The sequence below is a fragment of the Leptinotarsa decemlineata genome, unplaced genomic scaffold, assembly GCF_025532065.1.
Source record: "Leptinotarsa decemlineata unplaced genomic scaffold, Ldec_3_MD MMD2_tig00026294_RagTag_RagTag, whole genome shotgun sequence".
Classification (NCBI taxonomy): Eukaryota; Metazoa; Arthropoda; class Insecta; order Coleoptera; family Chrysomelidae; genus Leptinotarsa; species Leptinotarsa decemlineata.
This window is the reverse complement of record NW_027412674.1, coordinates 9,156,783-9,169,485: the sequence shown is the minus strand read 5'-3', so window position 1 is coordinate 9,169,485 and position 12,703 is coordinate 9,156,783. Positions and strand designations below refer to the sequence as shown.

Here is a 12,703-nt window from a genome sequence, read left to right as displayed (position 1 = left end):
GGTAGTTTTGAATTTGGATACAAGTTCCTTCAAAAATTTTCTACTGATAGGATGATTCGGAAAACGTTCATTAAAAATCCTTTCAATATCGTGAAAGTTACGCGTCGCACCGTAAATAAAAATCGCTTCAATTTTTTCTTCTAATGGACAAGAATTGACTCTTTGACGTGGTACCATTCTACTAGTAAAACCGAAAACTAAACGAGAATATTCTAACTGAACAATGATGTTCATTGTCGTACTGACATTTTTTGTCGTTTTTGTATACAAAAAATGACTTAACAAACCTTATCGGGTTGTTGGAATTGCCATATATGGCAGATAAAAAGAAATATTTCTAGAAATATCGATCTTAATGTGTTTGTCTTCAGGAAATTATTGAATGTTCCGCCATTTTGTGGTAGGTGAAGATATTGACTTCATATTCTAGGGTTGTGAAGTATTCGTCAGGAGCTTCAAAATGATGTCTCACAAGACCCCCCTTTCCATCAATTTTTTTTCCCAGATGGCACCCAGTCACCATCTTGAAAGTTTCATCTGTCAATTTCACTTCAAAATAAAGTATTCATGCATTAATTTCATTAACCTAAATTTCAATTTTCTGAGTTGACCCATTCAAAAAATAAAATGGGGGGAACATTAAAGAAATGCACTGTATAACGTTCAGTTAGTTACAAATTTGAATAGTTATTGTATCAATATAAAATACATTTCTTAATTTCATTATAACTAATTTTGAGATTATATAACAGGATTACTAATAGCATAAACATTTGCTTACTATTAGGTTGTTTAAAAAAATTTGACAGATTTTAAACGTCAGTCTTACTCCGCTTCCCTTCCCACACCTTCTCTAGCCCTTACACAAAATTCTATTATTTTCAATAGCAAGAAGTTATTTAACCACCTTCCCATTAATTTAAGGCGAATATATAATGGAAAGAAATTCAGAAAGAAAGTGAAAGAATACCTTGTTGGGAGGCCCTATTATAGTGTAGACGAATTCTACCAAGGCTCCATCTAATAATTGACATGTAGCTTTGTGTAAACAAGTTATTGAAACCAACACAAAATGGCTATCAATGTTCATTATGTAGAATTATATATTTACGTTTACTTAATATTCATAAATTCATGTACTTATATTTGTAGTTGTTCAGCTGGACTTAATATTGTTCTGTCCGTATACTCTGCTCCGGTGTTTAAGCATTATTTTATAGTTTATATTTGTTAATTGTCCCTTATACATGTTTTACTTTACTAGACTTTGCCAATAAGATGTTTATATCTTGGGTAATAAAGCATATTTTGATTTGATTGATTGATAAACAGATTTTTTTAAGCTCCATATCTCGATGACTATTTATTCTACTATGTCGTGGTATAAACTGATTGATAAATGATTGTGTGCTCAATTTTTCACCTCTCCAGCTTATTACTATATGATGTCTTTAATCGACTTTCAACCACAAATTGAATCAAAGCACTGCCCGAAAAATTAAACAGGCATTTGGTAATGATAGTGTTAATGAACGCACTGTTTGGCGTTGGTTTGCAAAATTTTGTTCCGGAGATGAGTCCCGAAGTGGTCGACCTACAATAATCCAGGACGAGGATTTGACGAACCTGGTAGATACTGACCCATCACAAACAGTGCGTGGGATGGCGGAATAACTGGGCGTCAGGTTCCATGCGAATTCATCGAATCCCAATCACATAATTTCAATGCAGACAGAATTAATCAAATGTCGCTTATTTCGATTTAATTTAATGAGTATTCACGGTTTAAAGTAGATTTAAAAAAAAACGGACAAAGCTTTTGATATAACCTAATTACTTCAAAATGTGTCTTGAACCAAGTAATTATCTGTTGGGAATAGTTTCTCTTGGTTGTTGTCAAAAAAAGACACAAAAAATTATCAACACTCAAGATCCTACCTCCGAAAAGGTGAAACAAGAGCGTAATTGTAATCCCGTGCAACATAAAGGCTACGTTGGGCTTAGAACTGATGTAGACGATGAATCTTCACTTACCACCACACGTGTCACAATAAGGTCTTGGCGGAGGTTTTTCTTTTGGTTCTTTAACTACGTGTACATCACTAATCATTTCATCATCACCTTGGGTGGGACAATCTTCAGTTTCGTGAAGATCAAACTCCTCACAGATATCACAGTACATTCTTGGCGCAGGTTGTCTGAATTGTGGTTTGAAACCAAGACTGAAAGAAATGAAAAACATGATTATTCATTGTATTTACTTGATTTTTTTTCAGAATTGCGCCAAGTATCAACTCAGATGAAATAGTTTTAAATTTGAAGCAGTTTCGGTTATACTAGAAGTAGGTTTAAGCTTCGTCATATTTGAAGGACCACCCTATATGTTATCACAGATTTATATACTACAGAAAATTCTAGGTCTATTTCATATAACTCTTATATTATTTATGTCACATACTTCTCGAAATATCTGACTTTTAATTAAAAAAAAGTGACACTTGCAGAACTTTTCATATTTAAAATCCAAGGTGAAATTTAGGATAAGTTGCATGTTAGCAATGACCATTAACATTTGTTGATTTTTCATCAATTTTTTATTTCTTACATTTTGAAACCTTTGATGAATCTAAATTAGTTATTTCAACTCTATTCTTTCAAGGTTATAATTCATCCTGTATAATTGAAATCTCTTCTGCCAGGAGAAAATTGTTGATGAAAGAAAAAGCATAACAATTTGAAAGAAATTAATTAGTATTATGTAAAAAGAAGGCTGAAAAGTTGCAATTTTCGGAACTTTGGAGGGCTTTATCTCTGGAAATAAGGGAGAGCACTGATTTTTCTTTTTGGATCCACAATCTACGTGGACTATTGAAAAAAATAAGATGAGAATGTTTAAATTTCGTGGGCTACGAACCAAATCAATATATTTATATGGAAATATATTTTTGCAGATAATTGTTCTCAACATTTAAACTGTACACTTTATTATTTTTTAGTTATGAAATATCTATTTGTAAATTCAATAACATACCTGTATGACCAGTGGCTTGTCTAAAGAATAATCATACCAAACGACTAAGCGTGAAAATTTCATATTGAAAATAAAAGCTTTAAAGTACTATTGACGACGACGATATCATTTCAAGTCTGAAACATTTCTCAAATTACAGGCATTTCTGTAATATTTCGTAATTAAACAGACAGGCAAAATATATTGAGTACTTGGCGTTAATACTTACGAAGCAAGTTCATCTGCAGCAGAAGAGTTATATCCCATCTCCAAAATTTCGATTCGTGCTTTTTGTTCTTCATTTTTTTTCTGCATGTCCACTATGATGGAGTTAAGGAATGCGACCTGACCTTCAATCAATAACTTCTCCTCCAGCAGCTGCTTGTAATCATTCTTTGATTTAGTCTGTGCCTAGTTGGGAATATAAAGCATCATGCAAAAAGCCAAGCAAGATTAATTAAACCTAGCGAAATACTAATAAAAATCCAAAAGTTTTGTCCGTTTTAATGTCATGTGTTTCTGTAGCTCCGTATCTCAATAAAGATTTATTCTACTGTATTGTGGTATACAGGGTGTCAATTTTGAAACTTACAATGGGCTATATCTCACGAACAAAAGCTGATATCGAAAAATGCTTGAAACCGTTTCTAGGATAGTAAGGGGGAACTAAAGTGACATGAAAGAGAAATCACCCCCATCAAACTCCTAGGCCCCACCTACCAAAAGACAAAAAGTTTAAATTGCAAACTCCTACATGTGATACATCATTGAGAATACAATAATTGTACAGGGTGAAGCAATAATTGTGAAACTTTGGCTTAAATGGAATATTTGATGAGGTTTTTGTTGTACTACAAATTTATTAAAAATGTCAATTAAGTAAATGTTCAAAGTTGGTTCCGTTGTTTTGTAAAGAATAATACAGCCTATTGTCAAAGTCTGCACGAACTTTAATATCAGCCGGCTTACTATGACTTTTTTATTTGTAATGCTACCTCCCGGACTATTATTTTAAATGATAAATGTCCGTCGATACTTTTTTTGTTAAATAAAAACTTAATTTGCCGTTTTTGCAAAACAAGTTGGAATTATCTGTTTTTTGGGTTCTCTCAGAGTCAATCATTTTTGGTTTGTTTGAGACTTTTAAATGTCATCAGTTTACATCATTTATACGATCTGTACTGTCATTTAGCTGTAGTAGTCACGATGGTTTACAGTATACCTGAGCGCGTGGAGATAATTTTCATATTTGCCTCCCAGAACCAGTGTTATTTAAAAACAGCTCAAATATTTCATGAAAGGCATCTGGACAAAAATGAAAGTCACGTGTACGTCCGCGATTTAGATGAAAAGTTTAGAAAAACGGGATCAGTGCAAAATAAAAAAAGGAATGCCCCAAGATTACTGAATGAAGCAACCCAAATTGAGGTCCTTGGAAATTTTGCAATGGAGCCTACAGGCTAAAACACGTCAAGTATCTGCAGTGACAGGACTTTCACATGAGTCGGTTAGAAAGGTCACACTCAATATCCTGAAAAACTGAATGTTTGGGCAGGAATATTAGGCGATGCTATAATTGGTTCCTTGTTCATAACAGACAATTTAAGTGGCGACATTTATCTCGATATGCTGGAAAACACCATCGAATCTTTAATTGTGCATGAATTAGAGAACCAAAGGGATGACCAAGGCAACCTAGCTGTAGACGAAGATTTGCTGTACTTCCAACAAGATGGAGCACCTCCTCACTATGCAGCTCCAGTTAGGCACTGGTTGGATACATCCGAACAAATGGATTAGAAGGAGAGGTCCCATTGAGTGGCCATCGAGGTCACCAGACTTGGCGCCACCTGACTTTTTTCTGTGGGCTCACCTCAAGTCAGTTGTTTATAAAACTCAACCTGCGTCACTTGGGGAATTGCGAGAAAGAATTACACAAGTACGGGTTTGCAATTTGAACTTTTTGTCTTTTGATAGGTGAAGCCTAGGGGGTTGATCGGGGTGAGTTCTCTTTCATGTTACTTAAGTTTCCCCTTACTATCCTAGAAACGGTTTCAAGCATTTTTTGATATCATCTTTCGTTCGTGAGATATAGCCCATTGTAAGTTTTAAAATTGACACACTGTATACTGATCGATAGAGAATTGTGTGCTCTACATAAGCGTTTCCCAAACTTCTTTGCCCGAGGACCCACTTTCGTGGTGGAATTTTTTTCGCGACCCACATATTAAATAATATTAAGTATAATTATTATTACCAATAATATTTTCATTATTATTATCGTGAACATTCACTATTGTAATATAATTAATGTGGCTTGTGGGGCTGGTGCCTACGATGTACAAGAGATTCTATATGTGGGTTGGAAGTTGAAAACTTTAAACGCAGGTCACTTTCCACACAAAGCCTATTTCTATATTTATTTTTCAAATGTACCAAAGTGGACAATGTCCTCTCACACAAATATGTGGTTGAAAACCCCATCAGCTGAGGACATTCATGCCGCCATTCCATGATCAGTTATGACCCGTTTGTCCTTCTGACAGACACTAGTTGTAAGGAGCCAGGCTTCAACCTGTTCGAAATTAAGATGGTTGTCGAGAACTGGATATCCTCCCCTTATCCAAAATGGGAAAAACAATTTGAAAGTATTAAGTGTTTTTAATCTGTTTCCGCGACCCACCCAAATTGCTCCCGCGACCCACTGGTGGGTCGCTCTATATAATGATACTGTTAATTTTTTCCCAAATTTTAATTTTTTGTCACGGAGATTTTAGCCTAGAAGATAAGCCATGAAAGTGGTCGACCTACAGTAATCGAGGACAAGGATTCTAGGACCCTGGTGGAGGTTGACTCATTACAAACGGTACAAGGGATGGGCGTAAGGTCCCATAGGGTATATATATGTATGTATATAGTAGGGAGGGTGAGTGTTTACCCACAGCACTTAGGCCACAAGTGACCCATTGTACATCCTCCCGAGGAGTTGTCCAGCTAGGTCATCGTCCATCCTGTTCTTTCCAGCAAGATGGAATTGGTAGAATTGGCCGCGGTGGTAGTGCGCCCGACTCACGATCGGAAGACCGTGGGTTCGATTCTTGCCTCGGCCAGATATTTTTCCCGAGAGAATTTATCTGGTTGAAGCTGGGACGATTCTGCAACCGTGTTAGGAATCACACGTTAAAAGGTAAGACCTCGTTAGTCCTTAGCTCGCACAAGTTTCTCAACTTCTGAGAGTTGTCGTTCGTATGGGGGCGACAGCTGATTAACGGAAAAACAGTTTTTTTTAAACAGGTCACTAGGAAACATCTCCTTTATATCGGCAGGTGTAGGCAAAGACTCGCCGAACACACACTCTCTTTGGCAACCTTGAGGTATCTCACAGCGGCCTCCGCGAAGGTTTTGGAAGCGGCAGCGATATTATTGTCGTTGCGCGGTTTCTTCAACCTTCTTGTGGTTCCCTCCGTGGAGGTGCACAAGTGAGGGCGCTTTTTTGCAGGGTCAGTTGGTTGCTTGCCTCTATTCAAGGCGGAGATCTTGGCGCCCGCCGCAGCAAGTGCCCTTCCTCTTGGAGGTGGAGTGGGTGAGGAGGAGGGTGCACTTATAATTGCTGCCACTCCTGCCACTTTCTCCTTTTGGCCTCAGCGCCGCAACTGCGCCGCCTTTGTATTACATCACGAGGTGACCTGTTATGTCCAGCCTCATTTCGAGCGGTAGATTGGGGTGGACATTTCTGTTCATCCCCAGCCACCACCATAGATTGAGGTGAGCACTTCTGTCCAACCTCGGGATTGGTTTTTGTTTTGTGTGTGTTCCCACGGGTAGTTGGTGTTCCCACCAACTCTTCCCCGTTCCCACGGGGAAGAGTTGGTCACCTCTGGTAGAGCCCCGCATTACCAGAGGGAGGCAGATTACAATGAGGTTTCCCAGGTTCCCCAAGGGGATCGTTCATAACCGCATATCACCCTACGGTCATTCAGCTGTCGGCCCGATTCCTTACACCTTAGCTTGGGTAGGCTGGTCCACGGTGGCGTGTTTCGCAAAGGCTTTTGGTGAGTTTTTGTTCCCCTCACCCTACTTAATTCTGCCACTGACCAGGAGTCCGGCGATCCCGTCCGTAAGCCCAGATATTTGCTTCCCGGACAGGGCCCCCAGTCCCCTAGCCGTTCCCCTATCCGCCACCTGGGGACGCGCATGATAGGTAACCCAACCCACGGGGGCCCCATTGAGTTTTGTATGGTTTAAAACGTATTGGAAAGGTCAAAAACCTCAAAAAATAAGTGCCTACGATTTGAACGATCAACATAAATTGTCACGTTTCAACGTCTATTCTTTTTTGTTTTTGCGCAACCAAAACGATACTTTGTTGAATCGGATCGTCACGTCTGATGGGGAGTGGATCCTCTATGACAACAGAAAACGTTAAGGACAGTGTTTGGACACCGATGAGCCACCCAGGTACCACAAAAAAACATCATGGTTACTGTAAGGTGGTCAGCGGTTGGCGTGATTCACTATAACTTCCTGCAACCGGGCCAAACCATCACAGCAGGGTCCTACTGTGAGGAAATCGAGAATGCGTACCGAAAATTGCGTCAGCAGCAGTCGACACTGGTCAACAGAAGTGATCCAATCCTGTTCCACGACAACTCCCGTCCGCACGTTTCACGAATCACCGTCCGAAAATTGAACGAATTGAGCGTCGAAGTTCTGCTTCACCTACCATACTCTCCAGACCCCTCGCCAACCGACTACCATCTTTGGAAGCACTTCGATAAACTTCTCACCTGTAGAACCTTAGGCAACTAGGATCAGGCAAAAACGGCCTTCGTCGACTTCATCGAATTCCGAATACACAATTTTTATGCTGATGGAATTATTCAACTTGTGCTATGTTGGCAAAAGTGCACTGATTCAAATAGCGCTTATTTGAATTGAATAACAGTGTACAGTAGACTCAAAAACGGACAAAACTTTTGAAACAACCTGTTCAAATAGAAATAAACTAGATCTGATTAGAATATGAAAGATCTAGTATATCTTCTTGATCAACATTTACAGCAATTATTTCATACGGCTGTGCTTAATGAAATAACTTGACTATTTACGAAACCCTCAAACCAAGGAATTAATCTGACAAGCAATTACAACTTACCGAGTTTGGTTCTGTTGATTCCACTACTCCATTTGTTATTTTTCCCTGCGACGAAACCTTTAAAAACATAAAATTAGTAATTTACAGAACATCATCCGTAGATACTTCACCTTCTTCAATTCCTCTCTCAGTTTGCCAAGTTCTTGATTTTGCACATTAACTTTTTCTTCCTTTTCTTTAAGTTTTGATAATGCATCATCAAGACTCTTCTGTAGTTCTTGAACTTTGAGGGAATCTTTATTTGATTGTTCGAAGATCTGCTTCATTTGATATTCTGAGTTAGAGACAGCTTTGACTTTTTCCTCAAGCTCAGTTCTCAGGATCTCTAACGTCTTTTCAAGATTTTCCCTATCATGTACAAGTTCCTGAAGCTCTTCATCTTTCGCTCTCATATTCAGTTCGTATTCTTTTTTACTTGATTTTAAAATCGTATCTTTTTCTTCTAGTTGTTTGGCAATATTATCCAACTTTTCACTAATTTCTTTTGAAGTTGAAGTGTGTAATTCTATTTCAGTATTGAGTTGTTCCTTGTGCTTAGATAGTTCTAGAACGGTGTTCTGAGAATCACTCAGTTGTTTACGAATTTCTTCCTGGGTTGCTTTGAGACTTTCAATTTCTCCTTTAAGTTTTGTGGCATCTTCTTCTCTAATTTGGATTTGTTCTAGAGATTGTTTCAGTTTGACTTGCAACTCTGCCAACTCATGACTTTTTTCAATATCTGATTTCTTCAACTCATTTGTTGCATCAGTTGAGGAGGCTATAATTCTGTCTTTATTTTCCAATTCTGTGAGTAAATCTGATATTCGAATCTCCAAGTCTTCAAATTCCTTTTTATAGTTATCGTTGATGTCTTTTAAATGTTTCTCGTTTTGACTAGTTACTGCATTCAACTGTTCTTTTAATTTCTCCAATTCATCAGATTTTTTTTCTAAATTAAGATTAGCTTCAGCAAGAGAAAATTCACTTCGACGAACTTTTTCGGTCAAATCTTTCTTCACCTCTTCCAGTTCTAAGGTATGATTTTCCAATGCAACTAGCTTTTCATTCCTCTCTTTTTCTAAACTAATTTGCACTTCTGTGAAATCACCTTGATATTTTTTCAAATCATTAGATACCGCATCCAAATTCTCTCTTGTAGAGGTGAGATCCTTTTCTAGGACTTCAATTTTATTAGATTTCTCTTTGATTGTTTCCACACTAGATTCCAGTTCTTTAGATACAATGGCTAGTTCCTGTTTGCAATTTTCGTTTGAATCCTTCAACTCTTTTAGCAATTTTTCAAGATCGTTGACTTTATTCTCAAGCGCCTCTTTATCCTTCAAGATAATGATGGCTTCTTCTTTCAATTTTGAAACTTTCAAAGATTCAGATTCCTCGATTTTTGCAATTTCTTCCAATCTCATTGTGAGGTTATCAACTTCTAACTGCTTTTCTTTATACTTTTCTTCCAGGTGACTGAACTTGATAGCATTACTAGTGACCTCATCATCTTTTCTTTGCATGTCTTCTTTGAGCTGCTTGATTTTTTTTTCACTCTCAGCTAATTGTTTACCATGAACTTCCAGTAAAGCCTTATTTGATGACTCAGTGTTTTCCTTGTAACTCTCGAAATCTCTCACCAAATTCTCTAGCTGTTTATTTTTCTCAGCCAGCTCTGCAGTGACACTAATAAGCTGTTCATCTCTTTCTGAAATGTTCTTTGAAAATTCTGATTTTGCTTCTTCTAATTCAATTATTTTCGATTTCAATGATTCTTTAATTTCATCTCGTTCTTTCGTCAAATTCATCTCTACGTCACTTAAGTTCGTTTGGTATTGTTGCAAATTATTGGTCACTGATTCAAGATCAACTTTTGTCGTTTGTAAATCAGTCTGAAGGGTTTGTATTAGAATGTCTTTACCTTTCAAATTTTCGGAGATTAGATCGATTTCCGAACTTTTTTTTGAAATGATAATTTCGTATTCTTGCTTAATCCTATCGGATTCGCATTTTATTTTATCTATTTCAGTAGCTTTATTCTGGAGTTCACTGTTCAAATTTTTAATAATGTCGTTATTTTTTAACAACTCCTCGTTTTTCTGATCAATTTCCAACAACAGTTCTTTCAATTTAGAATCTTTTTCTCCCAAAGTTTTTTCAAAGTCACTTGTCATTTTCAAATTCGCAGTTTCAATATCGTTCTTCAGCATTTGTAGTTCGTTTCTCAAAACCCCGATTTCTTCTAGTTGGACACTATTTAACTTACTCATTTCTTCGATTTTTTTGTCGCGTTCTGAAATTTTTGCCGTGAAATCTTTTATAACTTCATCATGACTATGACCTTTATTTTTCAATTGCTCAATCAGTGCTTCTTGTTCTTTTTGTATTTTTCCAAGTTCTTCTTCTTTAGCTTTCATATTGTCGCCCATTGATTCTAAATCTAAAATTTTGGAACTCAAGTCCATCTTCAACCGTTCAATTTCTTTTTCCAAAGAACCTTCCACACTCAGCTTCTCAGAACTTATTTTTGACAATGCCTCGATTTTCTCCTGTACCAATGCATTCATTTGATTAAGTTCATTTTTGATATCACATATTTCCTTGTCCTTAACATTACATAAGGCCTCGAAATCAGTCTTCATGTTCGTACTATCCTCTAAATTTTTCTTCAAGTTGATGGTGAGCTGATTTATTTCTTGTTTGAGAACCGAAATAATTTCATTCTTTTCTTCTATATCGATTTTACATTGGTCTGTTTCCTTCTCTAAAGATGATATGAGTGCTAAAAAAATTTTTTTGAGATAATAATAATAAATTTATTAATCCCAAGAAACATCACACGTTTCATAGTCGGGACAATGTAACATACATATTAACAAAAAAGAACATACTGGGAATTAAGGATTTTCCTGTAGTGCTTGTGTTTTGTCATTGAAAAAAACAAATAAAAATACGTAAAACTACAAAATTGTCAATCTATTTCAAATTGTATTCTTTTAGTTGTCTTGAATTTCGTGTAATTGAATATTTTCATATTGTTAGGTATTTTGCAGTGGCGGCTCATCAGAGGAGGCAAGGGAGGCTTAGCCTCCCCATAAAATTTGAGGTTATTCATCGCAATAAATTAAAAGATAATGACAAATAATTATGATTATTTTTTTCTAAAAATGCTTGGTTATCATTACTTCACCATTAATTTTTAATATAAATACATAATATGCCCGAAAAAACGCACCGCCCATGAACGAATAACGAATAAAACATCAAACTGAAATAATAAATGCCATACGTTGCAAGGGAGCCAAGCCTCCGACCTCTTTAAAATACACAGGCTCCACGAAACCGATCCAACCAGCGACATACGTCCCGATTTGTAATTTCAGTTTCAGAAATTATATCGTTAGAGGAGGCTAGCCTCCAGTTGGTCTCCGTTAGTGTACGACTGCGTTTGTTTTTGATTCAATCATTCGGACGGGATGCCGTGACGGACCGGGACTGAAAAATATTTCGGTAAATCGTTTTAGTGTTTCTTGATAATATTTGTTATTTTTGTATAAAACAGGCAGTATTGTATTATAGCAGTGCTTTTTAGTAATATTTTTAATGTGTTTTTAAAGCGTTTTCTTTCAATTTTAAGATGTTTTCAGGTTTTCACTTTTCGATAAGTTTCTCCTTGATCTATTATGGATAAGTTGGACGAAATTAAAAAATTTGACGATATAGTCGATTGGTTGCTGACAAATAATTTTAAGTCTTTATTTTATGATAATAAATTTTACGTTATTAAAACTCTGGGAAGGACTCAACCAAATTTGATTTCAATTAAAACGTCAGATAAACGACAAAATTCCAGGATTTATTATTAGTTGGTACGATAAATGCGATTGGTTAACCGGCTCCATTAAACGAGAAAAACTTTTTTGTTGACCCGTGTTTTATTTTCCGTACAAACCGAATACCAAACGTGATCTAAAATAGAATGCTCCGATTTAAAAAAATTACCTCGTTCTACAGAAAGACGTTTTAAATCTAAGGAGCATATATTTTCGTCTTGTAAATTAAAATTGTTGCACACAAAATATAGCAACAGCTTTAGATACAGCTCAAAAAGAGGCTATAATTTCTTTTAATAATCAGGTTAGAGAAAATCGGTCAAATTTAAAAAGACTTATCGATATTACGATTTATATGGTTTCCCAAGAATTAGCTTTTCGCGGACACGATGAAACCGAAGATTCGATTAATCGCTGCAATTACAAGGAACTTTTAATGTTATGGGGCAAATATGATTCAAAATTTGGCACTTTTTTAAACGGTAGCGTTTTTTCGGGCACCTCAAAAACCATCCAAAATGAGCTTTAGACAGTGTGGCATATATTATTAAGGAAAATATAAGCAAGGGGATTGAAAGTTTTTCTTTTTTTGCATGGGAAATTGTTGAAACTACCTATATTACCTGTACATCACAACTTCCAATCGTTTTTAGATATGTCAAAGATGGTAATGTGGTAGAACGTTTTATAGGTTTTCATGATGACGATTTGTTTCATATTTTAAAT

General features: G+C 36.3%; 1 protein-coding gene across 13 annotated transcripts in view; it reads right to left on the bottom strand.

Moving 5' to 3' along the window:
* CLIP-190 (Cytoplasmic linker protein 190) overlaps positions 1-12,703 on the bottom strand; it is a 140,766-nt gene that overhangs the window by 3,597 nt on the left and 124,466 nt on the right. For 12 of the 13 annotated variants that reach the window (XM_074180302.1, XM_074180306.1, XM_074180308.1 and 9 more), the window contains 4 exons: positions 8,276-10,926; positions 8,166-8,222; positions 3,240-3,421; positions 2,035-2,222 (listed from right to left, as the gene is read on the bottom strand). In XM_074180302.1, coding sequence (XP_074036403.1) covers positions 2,035-2,222; positions 3,240-3,421; positions 8,166-8,222; positions 8,276-10,926 — 3,078 coding nt within the window. The remainder of the gene's footprint in view (positions 1-2,034; positions 2,223-3,239; positions 3,422-8,165; positions 8,223-8,275; positions 10,927-12,703) is intronic. The other variant, XM_074180307.1, reaches the window with a different exon arrangement.